General features: G+C 36.9%; 2 protein-coding genes across 3 annotated transcripts in view; both read right to left on the reverse strand.

The window, feature by feature from the left end:
• Positions 1-478: 478 nt before the first annotated feature.
• Positions 479-1,033, reverse strand: LOC135682612 (protein phosphatase 1 regulatory subunit 3B-like). The gene has a single exon (XM_089112959.1). The coding sequence runs from the start codon at positions 1,031-1,033 to the stop codon at positions 479-481; it is 555 nt and encodes a 184-aa protein (XP_088969085.1).
• Positions 1,034-3,553: 2,520 nt separating this feature from the next.
• Positions 3,554-19,650, reverse strand: part of LOC135682256 (deleted in lung and esophageal cancer protein 1) — a 46,253-nt gene continuing 30,156 nt past the window's right edge. The window contains exons 35-39 of one of the 2 annotated variants that reach the window (XM_065197063.2): positions 9,757-9,930; positions 7,415-7,573; positions 5,696-5,849; positions 4,255-4,378; positions 3,554-3,823 (exon numbers count right to left, since the gene is read on the reverse strand). In XM_065197063.2, coding sequence (XP_065053135.2) covers positions 3,694-3,823; positions 4,255-4,378; positions 5,696-5,849; positions 7,415-7,573; positions 9,757-9,930 — 741 coding nt within the window. In that variant the 3' untranslated portion in view covers positions 3,554-3,693. Of the gene's footprint in view, positions 3,824-4,254; positions 4,379-5,695; positions 5,850-7,414; positions 7,574-9,756; positions 9,931-9,954; positions 17,894-19,650 lie in introns of those variants that run through there. The other variant, XM_065197064.2, reaches the window with a different exon arrangement.

The raw sequence follows: 19,650 nt of genomic DNA on the forward strand, positions 1-19,650 counted from the left end.
AAATTTGTATAGGCGAAAGTTCACTGTGCTTACGAAAATTTATCATAGTTTGACGGAACTTGTCGCCTTTCACCGTTTTCTTTCGCATTAACATATCTCTCTTCTTCCAAATTGTCAATTGTCGCTACATTTTTCTTTAAATTCAGGCATTTGATTGACCGGTTAACTATTTTCAGGCACAAGAAAATAAAAATAGGAATCATTTTCAACTTAACAGTCCAGCTCGGTATCTGCCGCGTCTACTCTGTCCAAGAGTAAAATTTGAAACTGAGTTATTTCAACAAATTAATCGAGCAATGTTTGTTAATATCTAGTGTTTTAAGCAAACAGACTTCCCTTCATTTAAGGTGAATCAGCTAAACAGCTTTTTATTCTAGAATCAGCAATCACCCGAGTGTGTTCTTAAGCGCTAGCAAAGTACAAAGGCCACGACTCGATCGGTAACCACGACCCACTCGGGCCTAGTCGAACACTGCGCTTAGTCCGACGATACCTTGTAATTTTTGCCTTTATTGTTGTCCCAAAATTCCTGTCCCGCAACCCTGTAACTAACGGCAAACTCAAGATTCCAGTTTGATTCGTAACATGCTGCTTTATTGGTCAGAACAAAAACGAAAAAATCTGCTTGATTATCTTGATCTTGTCTGTAAAATGCTCCTTGGGTCTCGAGTGTAGTTTGCCAGGAATCGAAAGTAAATCGTACAAAGATATCTTTGTCGTATGCCACATTTTTTACTGCCACCATCCCAATGATCCCCCTTTGTGTCTTAACAACATTTTCCAGGGTCACTGTATCTTGTTGGATCCGATCGCTTAAATTACCTTCTGCTGAGGGCAAAGTAACAAGAGTCAGTGGCTTCGGTTTTCGCAAGCGACGATGCGACGATGCTGCTTCGGTGGGTCCATTGCATTCTTGTGAACAGTTTATTTTAAAAACTTCACAAAGGCTGTGTCCTTCATTATCTGCGAACCTCACAACTTTGCCTTTTGACCTTCGTCTTGGTAGAATTTCAAAATTGGTGACTGGTGTCATGGTTTAACTTAGGCCACTCATTCAACGGCAGTCTTCCCCGATATCACAGACCAAATGCTGAGAAAAGTGTGATGCAAGGCTTTGTTTGCTCCGAACACCCATTGTTTGAATCTAATAGACACATGCACTACTGCACGTTCTTATTCCCATTGCTCCTTCCCAGCAGCCATTTGACATCGCAATACTTGACATGAAAAAGACCACAGCATGTGAAGCTTTACTGTTTCCAAGGCAACTGCATTTTGTTTGAAGGGCACAGAATATCCACTAAAAAGATAAAAGCTTCTGGAAAAATTGGGTTGGTCAGGTTGTGTCCTTAAAAAAATTATATTTAGTCATTATTTAGTCAAAATGCAAAAAGGATCTGTCCATTTCAATATATTTCGTTTCATTCAACGATAACATTTATACAAAATAACTCCTTCACCTATTTCTATGCCATAAAATAACCTGAAAAATTTTTAATAGGAATTTGATACTTATGGAATTTGAAATTATAATCAAATGGTTGATCTTCTAGAGTGCTGTGTTTACTTCACAGAATCAATCCATGTTCAAAAGGCTTGTTTGCTAGATGCTTGTTCACTATCCTTCTAGACTTGTATTGCCATTTATTGCTGTAAGGGATTCTGTTCTGGCTTTTTATATCTGAGTAGCTAAAACGTCTTTTGTCATACGCAAGTCTCACTCTGTTTAAATGTATTTTTTATCAACAAGGGTAGTGTATATTGGAGGATTAATCTTGGTAGTAAAATTTTTCAAAAGTGTTTCTAACAGAAACGATAATCAAATTTGGTTGACATTTAGATCCACGAAAGAAAGACAGCCCCCAATCCACTCATCCTTACACTTTGCAATTTCGATCAATACTTTTTCTGTATTCTGCGAGTAAAAATGTTGGGAGCCTACTTTTTCAAAATGTTGAGGGCTCACGCTCAGGACACCCTTACGTCCCCTTGCATGCGCCACAACTGCTGGCCGAAAAACCTTCTTACTGGAAAAGATGCAAGTTAAAAACATACAAGCGAAAGTACTTCCTGATTTGGTATTTAAGTTCTTTTATTTTCGATTAACCTTGCTTTTGTGTTTGCAATCATTTACACCAGGGGTGCAGTGCTATCAAAATAACAAGAGAGGCTCTTGCGCAAAACGCTGCGAAAAACAATAGCAAAAGTAGAAATTGGCTTTTGTTCCGACATTAACAAGAGGGCTTAGCCCCCTGAGGCCCCCTAGCACTACACCCCTGCTTTAGACCCTTGGATGGAGAAAGCCTAGGTGCTTCCTTTCGCCATTGCGTGTTGACTTGGGGCAATTTTTTCAAACCATCTGGTTCCGAAATTCATTAGTGCTAGTGCGAGAGTCTCAAAAATTCAATTTTCATCTAGTCTCAAGAATCTGTACTTGAGTGGGGCATAGAAAAGTTTCCTTCCTCTCCTCCTCATCTACGGTTTCATCGACACCACATCAGTCACCCAAAAATTGTTGCAGAATGCACCTGCTTCAAGCACTATGTCCTATACACCAAGTATTACAGTTCTCGTGTTCAAAGATTCTAGATGGAGACGAATGGTTTACCCTACAGATACGTAGCATGTTCAGTGAGTTCTGTTGCTGCTATTATTTAGCAATCGTCTTTCGTGTTGTCTCTGAAAAGACCTCTAGACAAGCTTAAAAGTAACTCTTATTTCGATGAATAGAAACCAAAATTTATTCTTTTTGTTTCAGATGATTTAATGAAAGCAGTTTCTCATGATGGTTCCGTTAATATAACTTTATAGGCGACAAATATTTCTTAATCAACGGTAATATGCGACACTTTTCGTTCCTATATCTAGGAAAAACCAAAATGACGATATTTGGATCCCAACTTGCGCCAGCTTTGGGGTTAATGAAACTGGAGAATGTCATAGATGATTAAAATCTAGCTTCCTGATTTCCGAAATCTTTCACGTGGGGCGATATATGCCTACTATATTTGCCGATTGAGCAACTGGTAGCAAAGGTAGGGCATGCGCCACTGAACCTAAACTGGAGGGGCCAGAAGTGTAAAGAAAGTTTCCTCTCCCCCCTCTCTATAGCCCCAATTGTGGCAATCATTTTGCTGACGCTGATTTACTTGTGGATTTTGATTCAATGCATTTGTTGTAATCTAAAGGCTTATCTATATAAATAATTAAAGCTTATAAAAGGCTTTCATTTAGAGAAAAAGTTGGGAGGTCGTGGCCCTCTGTCCCCCTGCGGGACTGGCCCTGAAGTTCGTTGTATCAGCTTGTTGGAAGCTTGCGTTTTCCATCCTCAAATTTTGTTTTACGGGACAAATCATTACTGATGTGTTGAAAAAATAAGCATGAAAGTGCACTAATGCTTAAAAAACAAGAACCAAGTCTCTATGAAAATTCTTTTAGAGAATGAAGAAGTCACCTTTGAATACGTGTATTTGTGTAAAATGCAGATGTTGCCTTAATCCGACAAGACATTGAGGTTTAAGGGGTAGAGGGTATTGCAAAAAAAGCACACAAGTTGTTGCTGTAGATCTTTGTACAATGAATTGTGAATTATATATGACAGGTTATGTAATTATTTACAAGTTTTTGGAAAACTTTGTACAGTCAAGATCTCTGAACGCGAGAAGCCAGTTTTCAATGAATCATTCGCCAATTTTAAGTCAATACATTGACTATTTGCTCCGATATCTGGTCATATGACCCTTTTCCGGACAATTGGAGAATAAGAGGCTCCTCTTTTAGAACTCCGCTGATAACAAATCTGCATTCGTAGTAAACGTTTTGCCTAGAACATGAAATACAAAAAATTTGAACGCGATGAAAGATTTATTGTAATTGTCAAATATGATGTAATGTCAATCTGGTAAAATCATTCACTTATTTTGTATATAACAGGAAGAGTAAGCATAGATCATTGAATAAATTGTTTGAAGCTGCTTTTCGAGTTGGTTAGATACTGAAACTGCTCAGTACGAGCATTTTGGGGCTTTAAAGCACACGAACAAACGAAATGCTGAGTGTCAAAACTGTCATTATAATCCAATCAAAGCTGCAAAAAAGCTGTCACATCGTAAAAAAATTAAAACATTGGACAAAAACCTTCTTGAACAAAAATAGAGGGACGCACTTCAGGCACCCCTTTGTGCCTACGCCTTTAGCTTATGCACATGAAAAAGCTTGGTAATCAAGTTATCAAAATTGCAAAAGACGATTAACCTTGCATTGAATGTCACTTTTATTGTTTCACTGTTCCTGCAGCCAAATTGATTATCACCTTCCAAATATCCTGTCATTGGACTGATTTTGAAAACGGATCGACTTGCTTCCGGATAGTCACCATCTGAAATCACAGAAAAACATATTTTATTCAGGACAGATGGTAAAATGTGTATTTAGCATGTGACTTTCAAAGTTAATATAATATGTGATATATATTCTTTTTAATAAGGATATAGTTTATAACAGGGGTGGGCAACCTACGGCCCGCGGGCCAGAATCCGGCCCGGGAAGAGAACTTTTGGTTTTTTTCTTCGCAAGGACGATTTTCCGAGGGGTCGCAAATATTGAATGGAACATATCGATTCAAAATGAGAATATCTTCATCAAACCTGGGATCATGGAAAGATTTTTTCACTATCCGTTGTCACGAATTCATCCTGCTTAAGGACAGGACGGCAGAATCTTAGAGGGGTTGGGCGAATGATGACAAATGCCCTTGCTGGGCGCTCTCAAAGAATATTGTTATAAGAATATTGCTCAGCTTCAGCTTGTATACTCGTATCTTATTTTTGAGCAGTTGCCTGTTTTGCGATGTTCGTAAAATAGCAGAGCTGACACATTTTTTTTCAAAAAGCGTGGCTTTATTCAGAAGCGAGCGATGTTCCCCTCGGACCACATTAAATTCGAAACAAAATACTTTAGAAGTATATACTGGCTCAAAACGAAAATTTCCTAAGATATTGAGGCTGAAAAAATTGATAGTATCCTTATAAAAAAGAGTGTAGTTTAAAAAATATGACAGGAAGAAGGAAGGACTCTTCATGACAGGGGTCTTAGGTAAGAGAGAGAAAAGCTTCAAGTCAATTTTATCAATGAAGGAATTATGTTGAACAACAGTGTGGGTGAAAGATAATTGGGTAGTAAATGGGGCAATCAAATGATGACCAGGTAATGTGCTTTCTTATTTTCTTTGAAAACATTTTTGTCTCAACTGCAGTTGGATAAAACTGACAAATTTTGTTGAATCAAGCAAACGTATCTTATAACAGTACCAACTTTTTGATTCTTAGAACATTTAATTGGGTTCTTACAACAGCTGCTGGAAAGTTTTGAAATTTAATGCCTCTGTATCTTTGCATTAAGGAACTTTAACTGATCGGTTAATTTCGCAATAAGGATGTCGCAATAAGAGTCTCAACAACTACTTTCTACGTGTGTGTTTTAAAAAACTTTGCTAAATCAAAAACATTCACAGAAACGCTTCAAAACGAAGGGGTCAGTACAACTAAAGAATTGGGTGGTAATTAAATGTAAAAACATGACTCATAGACATAAATTGGCCATATTTGATTGGATTCCAATAGGAAATAAAATTTGCTTGAACTTTTTGAATACGAACAGTTTAGAATAAGAATGTAGCAACACAAAATTCCCTTACCAACAACTGCAGTCCAATGACAATCAGACTTGCCAACATTCTTGAGTACGACATGAAGTTCTCTGTCCTGTCCAACTAAACAGGTCTTGAAATCTAGAACTTCTGATGAAAGCTGAAGAACTGGCAGATGAATCAAACCAAGGAGATTGTATGTCTGTTTGTGTAAAAAAAGAAACTTTGAGTACCTTTTGAAGCAACTGAGCCTTTGGGCCCAACGAGCAATGTCCTCGTTACCATTTACAATTATAATTCCAGATCATGTTTTATGGAAAAGGCTCCAATAAGAATTTGAGTGTGGAGAAGTGCCCACTTTCCCATGAAATATTTCTTAAGTACCCATTTCGAGGAACAGACAGCAAAGCCTTTTGCCCTTGTTAGCAGTTTTGTCTCAGAACTGTTGCAAAGAGCAAACAAGAACCATTCTTCCCTTCATTAAATCAATGCTATCACCGTAAACAGTTAAAAATTATCTTCTTATAAAAACGGAATGATTATGAAATCCCCTCTTCTCTTTGTGCATGCGTAGGAGCGATGCTGAGGTATCAAAGAACACAAGGAGTGTGAGTACGTTTTTAGTTCTCCTTCTCAGAGGCAACGCCATCTACTGCAGAGTGGGAGGGTAATAGGCGTGACCAATGAGAGCGCACGCATTTTGCCTCGTTTGAGTGCATTGTTCCAGGTTAATTTTTCTTTGGAAATATGATCTACCCCTACCTAGTGGTTTTTAATCTATTTCTAGAAAAAATATGTTAAACATGTTATGACAAAAGTGGGGGAGGGGTAATTCCCCCCATACCCCCCTTGGCGCCACCACTGCTCCTTCTTTTCAAGGTATACATTGTATAAGTGTAGCAAATAAGAAACACCGCAATATGCCGAGAATAAACAACAATAAATACACGTAAATCAGTGAAGGATAATATTTTTTTGCTCTGATGAAGCCCCGTATGCCGGTGCGAAATATTAGCCTTCACTGATTCACGTGTATTTATTGTTGATTATTCTCGGCGTATTGCAGTGTTTCTTATTTGCTACATTTTAATCGACTTTTCGCCGCAAGAGCAGCCTGCTACAGTGACCTTTTCTTCATTCACACATTGTGTAAGTGCCCTATTTCTAGTCATTGCCTCTCAAACTTGGATGTGCTGACGATGTTGTCTCCTGCCTGATCATTTTCTAATTATTGGTTGTTTTTATGTAGATATTTTTTAACGGTTTTAACACCGTTTAATGAAATAAACAATGTCTTAGGGGCCAGAGGAGGCGAACCAGGAGGGGGTTGGGGGGAGGAGTTTGCACTTCTTAGCTTTGCGTGTTTTTGCAGAATTTCGATTAGATGACAAGGTTTGTGTTCATGTGTAGGGTATCTCGCCTTCGTTTACTTGCATTAACAAGCGATCAACACGTACAATCACTGCCAAAAGTCTTGGAACACTAACGTAGATTTTCAAAGGCAAATTCAGCCATCCCCCTCTCCCCCTAGGAACAATGTTGATTTACTATAAAAAAAGAAAGGGGTTATGGAGTACGCTTTTTCTTGTGGATTGTTTGATATTTTTCTATACTTTCAACATTGTTTTGGGGGGAAAGGGGAGCGGAAGTGGTAGTATTCAAGACAACAAATGAAAAATAGAAAAGCACAGCGCAAAGTGTTAGGTGTTCCAAGTAATTTTGGCAGTGATTGTAGGCGTCAAAGCAACAGAACACTGCAAAGCATACCTGCTTTGATCCGTTTGAAAAAACCAGATGCATTGGACACTCAACTTCTATGCTTTGCTGTAGCTGTGTACTCATGCTGTCCTTTTCAATAATTGAATCACCCTTGTTTTTGGTAAGGGATGACAGCAGCAAAGGAGATAATTTCAGCCCAACCTTTATCTACGAGTAAAAATATATGGCTAGCACGTAAGACATCGCATATATGCAGATTTAATCATAATCTTGAATCAAATATGATGATATAAAATATATGTTTATAGTTAATAAATATATAGCTATTAAAATATATAGTTAATGAAGACTTAGATGCAAGTAGCCTTAAAAAATCCTACTATAAATTAAGTTTCAGTAAATTTCTAGAAAAGTGAGAAATAATGATGGAGCATGACGACGAAGCTGGTTCAAAGAAAAGCCATCAACCAAACAGCTTAACGTTCTGTTCATCAGACGTTTCATAGCTTGAAAAGCCAGTTTTTTATGTATTGTTATTGATCAGCGATAATCCCCGATGCAGTGTAGCCCGTTATTCGCATAGGATTAATTTTTTATCCCAATGTATCCCAGTTCTCCGCAGGATCAATCCCAATATTAGCATAGGGTCTTATTTATATTTCAGTTCTCGGCAGGATCAATTTTGTATTTTGTCTAAATATGATGAGAAAATGTTGGGAAAGGGGTAATATTTTGGCAATGTACTTTTTGTAATGTAATGTTATGATTTTACATCTAACTTTACGTAACTTAGTCATAGGCGTCACGGTAAAATTGGCGTTCTTTTTTTGTAAAAGTGCATTTTATGGCGGAAAAAGGGCGTGGCCTAATTCTTTTGCTTTGTCACCCCAGAGCCTGGTGGCTGGCATCGAGGCTGGCATCGCTCGAGTGTGGATTGTGCCTTGGTATTAGGCTGTACTGCATGAGAGAATTCACCTCCGATGGAAGGAGGAGTTCGTTGCACAAAAAGCCCCTATAAAAACAGAAGATTTCTTTCTTTTGAGTTTCCTGCATTAAGACATTATTCAGCTTCTCCTTGTAGTAGTCAACCTCGATTTACCGACATATTTGGTTTGTTTTCAATATTGATTACATCATTCTCATAATCAGACACTGAACGTCTGTGCTTTTTGTTTCTTTGCCATTATCCGTCTGGAAACGTCGGGATAATCGACATGTCTGGATTTTGCGGTGATCGGGAATGGTCGATGGTTACCGATGATTTCCGATGGTTACCGATGGTCAAGTCTTCGTATCGGGTGTCTCCGGCACTGGATTGGCTATGATCGGCTATACTTTTAAACGCTACTTTTTGCAATTGCCTTAGTCAAGTGAAAAGCAGTTGATTCTGGTGGAATTCAGGCCCATTCTCGAGAGAAAACAAAGAAAGTCCTCCGAAGATTCCATGTTTTCAAACAAGGAAAAGTCTGAACTCTATCAATTTTGAAACTTCTATGTAGGAAACAAAATGATGTACGAACTCTGATATCTCAAAGCATTGTATAAAGACACTATCATATGCCCGAAGCTCTAAATTGCTAGAATTTCAATTCATTAGATAAGTAAAAGTACTTTTGAGAAGTAGAGGGAGAGTGAATGGGGTGGGGGTGGAGGGGATGTACACAGCTCATGAATATTCGTTAGACAGGAAAGAGGTATGTGGGTTAAATGCGACCTTGACCTTGACCTTGATGATTTAAGCCGCGTCTGCAGACTACATGGACACATTTCAAAAGATATCCTGAATAAAAACCAACAAAAGTTTTGCGTCTACACGGAAATGAAACATTTAAAACAATTGTGTTTCCAAAAAGACAGCTCTGGATGGTGTCTTTTATAATTTGCGGATGCAGTCATGTTTTGCATCGTTGCCATGAAAACTGGAAACCAAGACACATAATTCTGTGACCAAGATCAAGCCTTTTCCAGATCAACGTTCAAAGGTGCACGTACCAGCAAAATTGAATAGCTTGTTTGATAATTGTATAATTGGTTTAGAGCAAGAAACAAAAAATGTGATTTAAACAGGACAACTCGGCAAAAGGGAAAAGGAACTCATTAACAAAATTGAATTATCAAAGAAAAAAGTTTGTATAATCCAATATGAAATTAAAGGCAATCGACAGAAACTAATGGGGCTTGAGCCATCTTTCTATAAAAAATTGACCAATCAGTGAGCTTGATTCTACACACACATTGATTGGCTAATATTGATTGACAGTTAGTTCTAGCCACTTTTATATTTTTCTATTGCCTTTAATAATGCTTCAAAGCTTCCCGGAAATATCCCACCAAAGCAAACAATATTATCAAACTACGTTGTACAGCACAAAGAAAAAGGCGATACATACCTGGACATTTCCACCTTGGTTGATAGATAGTTCCTTGTTCCTCTGTCTGAATGCCTCCTTGTCTTCTACTGATAGTAATTCAAATGGTTCTTCCAAAGCAACGGAAAACCGGAGCAGTGTACCAGAATTGTTAATTAGAACATACCTTCGACTTGAAAAGCATTCGTCTATGATCTAAAAAGTACAAGTATCAAAATGAGACTCTAGCATCAAAAACTCTTCTTGGAGAAATCTAGCACCAAAACATGGCTACCAATTTAGAGCTATCAAGGCGGAGCAACAAATAAACGAACAATTTTCAAAGATGTGACAGTTCAACATAAAACAAACTCTTTCTGTAACCAAAAAATACGAGAGTTAGCTGTTAGTTTGTTAGCTCAAGACAAATGATATAACAAAGGCGGATCCAGAGTGAGTTCCTTGGTGCACAGAACTCAGTCAGTTTTCCAACATACAGCTAAAAATAGTGTTGCCTGAAACAAGTAATATTTAAATTAAAAAATTGAAACCTAAAAATTCTAAGTTATATCACAGTCTCTTCAAAATTTTAAAATTGCCAGTTTTTTCTCTGTCGGGATTTGGAAACGATTTTCCAGACGCTGTGGAGTCAGACAACAGCAGTCAATCCTATTACTCGGAAATAAACATTTTGTGCCTCGAAAGTGAATGAATTGAAACAATAAACTTTTTGTTTGGAACACGGATTGAACTCAGTCAAAACAGCATCTAGAACTCGGAAATGGTACCATATTTGTAAGTTGATTGGCTACCTATTGTTTCTGTTCTATTGTGTTCTATTGTCTAAACATTGAATTCGAAATGGCGACTGCAGATGTCTTATACTCACGACCATCGCAGCATTCTAGCAGATTATTAAACATTTGAGATAAAACCAGAAGTTATCGTTAATTTTCCTGGAGTGTTAACTACCTTTGCTTTAAATTGCAGTCTTTGATGGCACGGAAAACCTATGCTCAGACGGAACCCCATATTTTGATGAATAGGCTGGTGTCTACGGAGGCAAAACAACAAATTGCGAGCAAAACAAAAGGGAAAAACTTTGCTGCGGCATCCAAAACAAACAAAGGGTATTGAGAAAGGGAGGGGGCTGAAAAAATTTTCACAGAGGCACTTTTTTTTGTCGGAAAGAAATCTAGAATCTAGATTTAGTGAGTAGATAGTACCCCCCCCCCCCCTCAATGGTACCAAAATGCATAAATATGAATAATAATGTTGTCTTATGCACAATGATCAATGCATTATCCGAAAGTCCCTAGCCTTGGCCTGGAACTCAGTCAGGTTTTTTGCTGGATCCGCCCCTGTTATAAGACATTTATTTTTATATTTTACCTGAAACTTTGAATGTAATTAGGAGACCTGTTCTTTTTACATCTGTATTCTTACTTTTACTGGATTCATTTTTAACTGTAAATATTTAGGGAATTAGCATTAAGGCATAGGACACAGGGCACACATTAATAACAGCAGTTTTAACTCGTTGAAGTGTATATCCTGTATAAATATTCGTCTTATTATTATTATTATTATTATTATTATTTTATATTATGTGATTTAAAAGATAACAGGGTGGAAGGATCTGGTAGGCTATTCTAGGAATTAAGCGAAACTTGGCAGTCAAATTGTAATTGTTCGGGAGATGAATCATGCACGTCTTCAAGACATGCACTAGCCCCCGTTTCAGGGTCATTGCAGATGCGCATTATCATTTGAAGCCCTGGCAGGAAGTCCAAGAGTTGTGTGGTCACAGGCAGAGCCGTTGCGTGAATACTGTTATCAATGCGCATGTGCAATGACCCTGCAACACTGATTGGTCTAAGACGGTATTGTTTCGAAACAAAGGACTAAAGGTTTCATCTCCCTAACGATATTTATCCAACGATATTTATCACTCTTGGACATTGCAAGTGTTGCTCAGTTTTGTGTTGTTCGTGTTGGTATTGCGCTCTAAGAAGTTGCTGAGTAGTAATCTTGCAGCCATGTTGATATATAATACGCTTCTGCAGGTTAGATGCAAACAGGTAAGATGCAGGTTAGAGCTTCTCAAGAAAGTCAATCTCATTTAAAAACCCAAAGGAAGAGAACAACACCAACGCGACAGAGTCCTGGGACCAATAACGTCATATTAAAAATAAAGCATCGGAGATGCATTTTCGTCTGATGACCTTACATAAATTGAAAAAAGAGCTGTGTGAAAAGTCTGTATCGCATCAGAATGGTTCAGAGAGTAATGAATGTTTTCGAGAGTGCATTGCGTATTTCTTATGATGAATAATTAATGTACGCGAAATTATGACCTCCAAGAAACAGATTCAATAGAACACAACCGGCAAATCCGGATGCTTAAGATTTTTGGGAATCACATCTGAGAAAAAATCACCGAAATTCTCTAAGTCTACGACCTTTTAAGCTTGCACATTTTGCTTATACATACTCTGACAAAGCACGACTGAGCTTAGAAAAAAAAACAGAATAGGTTTAAAAACATTTTTGTCAAGATTTAGTGTTAAAGATAAAAGAAAACTGAAAGACCAAATGAGATAGTGGCGTAAATTTGCTTTCAAGGTTATAAATCGTGAGTCAAAACATATGCAATGAATGATTCCACAACAAGCTTCACACATTCTCACAACAACATCTTTCTAATACCTTCAAAGTAGATACATATCGTTGGCCTGTACATTTCAATATAGCTAAGGACAGAGAAAAAAAAATAATATCAAAAAAGGATGCAGAAGTATGGTTAATCGAGGAATTTTCTTTCTATGCCGTAGTGATGGTAAATTCAACAATTGTGGGTCTCTCCAACATTCTTTATGATCTGATAGAGACAGTAATAAACAAACTATGGCGACGTTTGACATAGAGAAAGAAGGTGCAGATTGAAAGCAAGTTTGGCTTAAAACGATGATGATCCATATCACAGAATTCTGATTTATCGAGAAACTCCGAAAATGTTCTCGCTTAATCTATTTGCGAATGAAAGTCATTACCTTGTTAATGAAGTTGGTGGGTTTAGTTTGCCATAAAGAGGGCCTAAATTAGATTCGAAGCTTCGAGCATGAGTTTATGTACTCTAGCGAGTTAGAGGTTGAAGCTGACGATGATTGGCTGTCTAGACATATAATCAAACACCTGTGAAACTGAGCCTATTTGCAAACATAAATGCAAAAAGAAGAAAAAGGTAGGAGAAAGAAGGAAAGAGAAGGAAGAGCAGGAAAAAAATGAAAAGACAACATGTTGATCGATGGAAAATCCAAACGAACAGCTAGACGTTTAGTAAAGACTAAGAAATTTTAAGATTAGTGTAGTGATTAAGCCAAACTACAACCATTTCACTTGTTTATAGAATCCTTGCTAGCCCCATAATATTGAGGTACTATGGTAGCATAAAGGAACTCCCTAGCATATGAGCCCTTATAGTATACAACCCCGTTCAAAATATATGCACCAGTTCACTGGACAAATCAAATTTCTAGAGTGTTTTCTGGCAAAGTTCAGCGGTGTTCAATGAGAGAATATCAAACAAATAGTGAACATGAGCGACAAAATGTTGTGACCATTTGACTCAGCGTCACTGAACATCGCTGCTCAACATCACTGAACATCGCTAAGACGGCTAAGCTAAGCTAAGACACAGCTAAGAGCATTTCGAGACTATATAATGAAGGAATCAGGAATACTTGCAAGTTGTTCCTTTGTTCGTTGCAGATTTTGCACCAGGCCTTCAAAGTGGGTAGCATTAAAAGCGACTCGAAATTGATTTGCAAGCATTTTAAAAACAGTTTACAGTTCTGTTTTCTTCTTTTGTAGTTTAATTTATTTCAAGATATAATTTGAAACGGTTTTATGATAATTAGAATACCAATAACATTATTGTTAAAGTATTATTCTCTTTAACGGTTTTAAATATCGTAATAAATTGAAAATGAAAATCCAAAAAGCTCTGTTTTATTTTTTAGAACGAATTTTTGCGCCTTTCCAATATGTAAGGCAATTCCTCGAATAAATTCAAAATTCAAAAATAAATTTAAATTCATAACAAATTCCTAATGAAGTTTTCATTTAGAATCACAGTAAAGTAACAATGCCCGAAAAAATGTAAAAAACCACACTCGAGTAACGAATCAAAATGCTACGGAGGTGCGGATGAGGAACCAATATCTATTGTTGGTTCCAAGTTCCTTACAGATGGCTCTTTAGAACCGCTAAGTGAAGGGTAAAACAATATAAAGCAACTCTCACCATAACTGCAAGTAACGATAAGAAACTTCACTAAGAAAGGTAGGCTTCTAAAATTCAAATTTAAAAAAATTATTCAAGCAAAAAACCCTCCCCTTTATGGAGAATGAAAAAGAAACCCGATAAAATAATTTACGGCAGACCCGTTCTGACCGTTCTAGGTGGATCAACTTTGAGCAGTTTGAAGTCCTTTGGCAGCAGGATAAAAAAATGTCCAGGTGAAACAACTTGCGTTCAATAGAAAAACTAATATGGAATAAAACAGTTTTTTGTATTCATCAATTCATCATCAAAGAAAAACATCTTTGCCATGATTGAATGAAGCTTCATTTCCTTAGCCTAGACTAAATTAGCATACATTTTTCGTTTCGATAGTCCGTACATATGCTGAAATATAGCAATTGTCCATTCCATGTTCGGTAAATACGCTCAGAAAATACAACTTATCGAGCTTGTCGATGCACCGGAGCACCATCCGCCATTATCCCAATGTGCAAGTCAGGCTAGAAACGCACAATGTCCCGTGTATTTGGTTTGTTTACAAAACCATGACACAGCCCTTTAATGCCATGCTAGTAATTTGTACTGTGAGAATATTATGATCTCATAGCACAATGAATATATTTTGTCTGCAGAATATTTCGTGGTGCCATTAAAATTTTGGTATAATTTCCAAGAAAGAATTTAGTTGCTATGTAATGTTTTTAAATGTATTTAGCCAATTTGTTAGGTAATCATAATGCAGTAAAAAACAATAAAGATTAAAGCTGACGTTGAAATTTGTTAAAAATCTGAGAAAAAATGAAAAGGTCTGGTCTAAAGAAAACTTCTAGCATGATCATCGTAGTCATAAGCTTGCATAACAAAGCTTTCTTTCGTTACTTTGTGGACAGTAACAGCGAGTTCTACGCTAAACAGCATTGAAGACACAGTAAATAGCTAGAATTTAAGTCAAAGAAGAAACGCTTGCTAACCAAGGGATCTTTTTCGTCTTTACACATAAAGCTTAAAAGGAAATCTTTTTGTAAACCTACCTTGACGAGCTTACAGGGTTTTTACACAAATATTGGATATTCAGACCATTTATGCAACGATCTAGCTCAATCGCGTGAAGCTAATACTAGTATGTTTTCAAAAGTAATTGAAAAGATTACAGCTACTGTACAAGAGAGGATTTCAGGACAATCGGGGGATTACAACAGGCTTCCAACGGAGTAAATATTTCATTTAATTGTTAATTCTATCCAGATACAAGATAAATTTTTCAATATCAGGAAAAAGAAATAGGTTGACACTGAGCAAGACATGACCTAAAGGTAGAAGATTGGAGTAAATTTAATTTTGCTTGAATGAAGAATATTTTATGTGAAGAATAGTTTGAATGAAGAATGGTTTTGAATAAGAAATGGTCTTGAATGAAGAACGGAGCGATGGTCACAACGTCATATTAGAATTAAAGAACAGCTTGACAAAATTTTTTTTTTTGTTATACAATGGTAAGCTACTAATGTGTTATCCTCAACGAACTTTAAAGCAAGAAAATATACAAAATGAGCAAAAAAGAAAAATACATTTACTGAAGCTATAAAAGATCCATTATTAAAACAAAAAAGAAGATGAACCAGTGTTGTACTACAGCTAGACATTCCAGTTTTAAGCTGCTTGAAAGGCAGTCCAAGGTGGGTAAATTTTCTCGGTACCCTCTTGATGAGAGTAGATAAAAAATGGTCGTTCTGTAGCGAATGGCTGCTTGGAGCATTGATCTAATGCACAGACAAGAAGAGGGTTCGGTAAACTGCAGAAAGGCGATCATATTGTTGACTCCAACAAGAAAAAAAATGTGATTTTTGAGATGAAGGGTGATTATTAAAATACAGCCAGAAAAATAGAACACGATAATTTCTTTGCTTGAAAGATCACATTCTTAAAATAAGGTGTCATTTTTGTACGAGAGAATTATGGCCCATGAATTGCTGGTTATTTACAAAACAGGACAGGTTTTTTCTACAAGAAAATGTTGAAGAGCACAGTAAAACTGACAGCAATCGCTTAGAGTGGTGAATATGCCATAAGGTGGTTAGTTAATTTCAAGGTTGTAAAAGCAATAGGTTGGATGTTATTCAGCCAATTTTGAGAAGATGTGATCATTTGCAAACTTGTTTGACAAAAAAAGACGCAGAATTCATAAAGATCATATTTTATTTAGATGATGCTGTACGAAGGCTCCTGAAGGGACTGTAGTAAGCCATAGTCGTTAAATCTTGCGAAAGAAAATTGATGCAGTGGCAAAACTACGAAAATACGAAAAGAAACTTTGAAGAACAAACAAGTAGATGTTATAAGACAGAATTTACTAGCTAGCTTCTATCAAAATAAAGAATACTTTATACGGATAGTAAAAATTAATGAAAGCGAGAGATTTCCTTTGAATTGATCAGAAAATGAATGGGCAGAAAATCTGAAGAAATCCGACTGCGATTGTGAACAGGTATTTTGGAAGTAGCGAGCTCGCCTATTCACACAGACACACACATTGCACTGTAAATTAATTTCACAGTTAATGAAAAAAGAATATGGTAGATGTGAAAACTTAGATTAAGAATTGCGCAAACAACAAATGGTTAAAATCAAGCTGAACTGAATGAACAGGTAGCTTTCTAACTCTGCCAAAACAGCGTTTGGGAGGAACGGCTTTAAAAGCCAAGTTGGAGGAGCAATTCAACTTCGCTGGATTTAAAGCGCCAAGAAAGGAGTATGAAAAATTAATTCATTAAATAACGCGATACAGTGAGAAGAGGAATATGGAAGTGTCTCCAAGAGAACGAATTACTCTGAATATTAGCGGGGAGATATTTGAAACATGGGCAGCAACTCTCGGGAGATACCCACGAACTTTGCTGGGAGACCCAACAAAGAGAAACAGCTTTTTCTGCTTCAACACGAATCAATACTTTTTTAACAGAAACCGAGCAGCATTTGAAGGGATATTGTATTTCTATCAGTCAAATGGCCGGCTAAGCAGACCATCGAACGTGGGATTTGAGACATTTGAAAGCGAGTGTAAATATTTCGAGCTACCCGCCGTAGCAATCAAGGAGATGAAGCTGAAGGAAGGAATGTTTATCAGCAATGAGCGGAAACAGATTCCTTCGAGCAACTTGCAGAGGATCATTTGGAGGTTTGTTGAGAGACCAGAATCTTCAAAGGCAGCCAAGGTTTTCGCAATCTTTTCTCTATCGATGATTTTACTTTCAGTTATAATCGCCTGTCTTGAAAGCATTCCGGATGTACAGAAATGGCTCCGCAGAAATAAGCGAGAAAAAATCCAACTTTACATGGAATATGCACTAAACAGTTGGTTTCTGCTGGAGCTGATTGTTCGAGTAATCGTTTCGCCCAGCAAATGCCAGTTCTTTAAAACCCCTGTGAATATAATCGACACCCTCGCTGTCGTTCCGTATTTCATAATGAGTAGTATCCATGGAGAGCTCTATTATCACAGAATACTGCGGACTCTCAGGTTTGTACGGATATTTCGATTGTTTCGCCTGGGCAGGCAGTCTAAAAGGATGAAATTAGTTGGAAAGATTCTTGTTTCCACCGTTGATGATATCAAAGAGCTGCTGCTTTGCCTCGTGATTGTTATCATATTCGGAGGGAGCATCGTCTTTTACGCTGAAATGGACCGTGATAAGACGGAATTTAAAAGCATACCGGACGCACTTTGGTGGGCGGTACAAACAGTGGTCGTTCTGGGGTATGGTGATATTGTGCCAGGGACGCTGCTTGGGAAACTTTTTGCCGCATTCTTTATGGTATTTGGAGCTTTGACTATAGCTCTGCCTGTTCTATCAGTCGTGACAAAGTTCTCAGCTATCTATGCAACGAATATAAACACAGATTAGAATAAAATGAGCCATTTACAGGCAATACCCCCGCAATACCCTGTTTTATCGTATATTCTTTTCAAGATTCTATAGATACAATGCATGACGCTGTCAAAACTACTTTGGTGAGCAGCTTTACTGTTCATTTTAGTAAAGCTGCTCTTTTTCCAATATGTCACATGCAAGTACTGGATTGCAAATGTAAGTACTGGCTTGAAAATTTAAGTACTGGCTTGCTAATGTTAGTACTGACATGCAGATAACACTGCAGACACCAAAGAAATTATCTGTTCAAACAAGTTGTTTGTTGAAAAAGTGTCTCTATTCTACACAATTTTAATCAATGTTTTCTTTTTTGACAATATAGGAACTTTACGAGAGCAAACGTGAGATCCTGGAGTTAAGCATAAAATCTTTTGTCTAAGTGCCAGAATTCTTATAGCTACCTAGTGCATGTGGCAATTACCTTAAGGTACAAAGACACTTAATTTTGTAAGTAAAAAGACTTGAAACATTATAAAGGGTCAATCAAGGATAAAAGAGCAATCCTCAAACATATTTTCTGAATAAGTCTACTAGCAAGTCTTCAAAACGTCATTGTGACTACAAAAATTTTGCCGGAAGGCAAAACACTCCATAAAAATCTGTGCACCTATTGTTACATCTGAAAATCCCTCGAAACCCTTTGTTTTCGTGGTAATTCTTGTACACTAATGGTAAGAGGGGATTGCTCCTCGTTTGTGACTACAAGAATTTTCACTCGATTTCTACCTTTCTATATTGCTTATTCTGTAACTGGAAAGTAGAAGTATTGAAACAAAAAATGACCTTAAAGTCCAAATCTAAATAGAATAATGTTAATCACGACTTAATTCAATTCAAAATTCAAGGGATCATAGATTGGATGAAGCCTTTAATAATCTAAGACGCTGAATTATTTAGCAAGTTTATAATGCCACGAATAGCACATTCTATACAAAAAATAAAGTGTGAATGAGCCTTTTTGTGCAACCACTTGCAAGATCTGTGCAACAATGGCAACTCATTCAATAATTGATTGGTTTTGTATTTAGAACAATTTCTAAAAAGCTTAAACAGAATTCAATGAATAACATGTCTGCAAACGATGACAGACTGCTTTTATGATTTTATCAAAAACATTTTTCAGTTTGATTGTGAAGTTCATTTTTTGATTTTAAAACATTGCTTATTGTGAGTGGTGTTCAAATATGAAACGATGACCGATTTGGTTTGTTATAAACTCGCCTGCTAAATGCAGGCTTATAACAGGCAATAGTGTTTTCAATTGTGCGGTCACAAAAATATGTTTTTAAAATTTTTGACTTTGGACCACATAACCTTAAAAGAACACACATAAATTTCGCGTGATATGCAAAACCAGTCAGAATTGTTGAAAACTAGGTTGGAGATTGCCAAAAAAGATTTGAAAATTCCTAAAAGATTACTGTTATCTCGATTTGATTCATAACGTTATGAACAGGGACCGAATCACAGGGTTTTGATGGAGAAAGAGCCTGTACTTTTGTGGCCATAACTCAGCCAATATGTAACTCACTTAACTGATTTCACATCTAGAGGTATTCCACGATGCCTTTGATTATGTGCGTTAAATCTAAAAAAGTCTCAAAATAAATTTTTGGGACGAAAAAAATTAAGAACACTATTACTTCATGTGGGTATGATAGAAATCATGTTATTTGGTGTATAGATCCTTTTTCGATGCCGT

This window comes from Rhopilema esculentum, chromosome 16, assembly GCF_057945365.1.
Source record: "Rhopilema esculentum isolate cy_ngs chromosome 16, ASM5794536v1, whole genome shotgun sequence".
Classification (NCBI taxonomy): Eukaryota; Metazoa; Cnidaria; class Scyphozoa; order Rhizostomeae; family Rhizostomatidae; genus Rhopilema; species Rhopilema esculentum.

What these genes read in the sequence shown, in the direction of transcription:
- LOC135682612 (XM_089112959.1), bottom strand. Translation starts at nt 1,033, where the DNA reads ATGACACCAGTCACCAATTTTGAAATTCTACCAAGACGAAGGTCAAAA.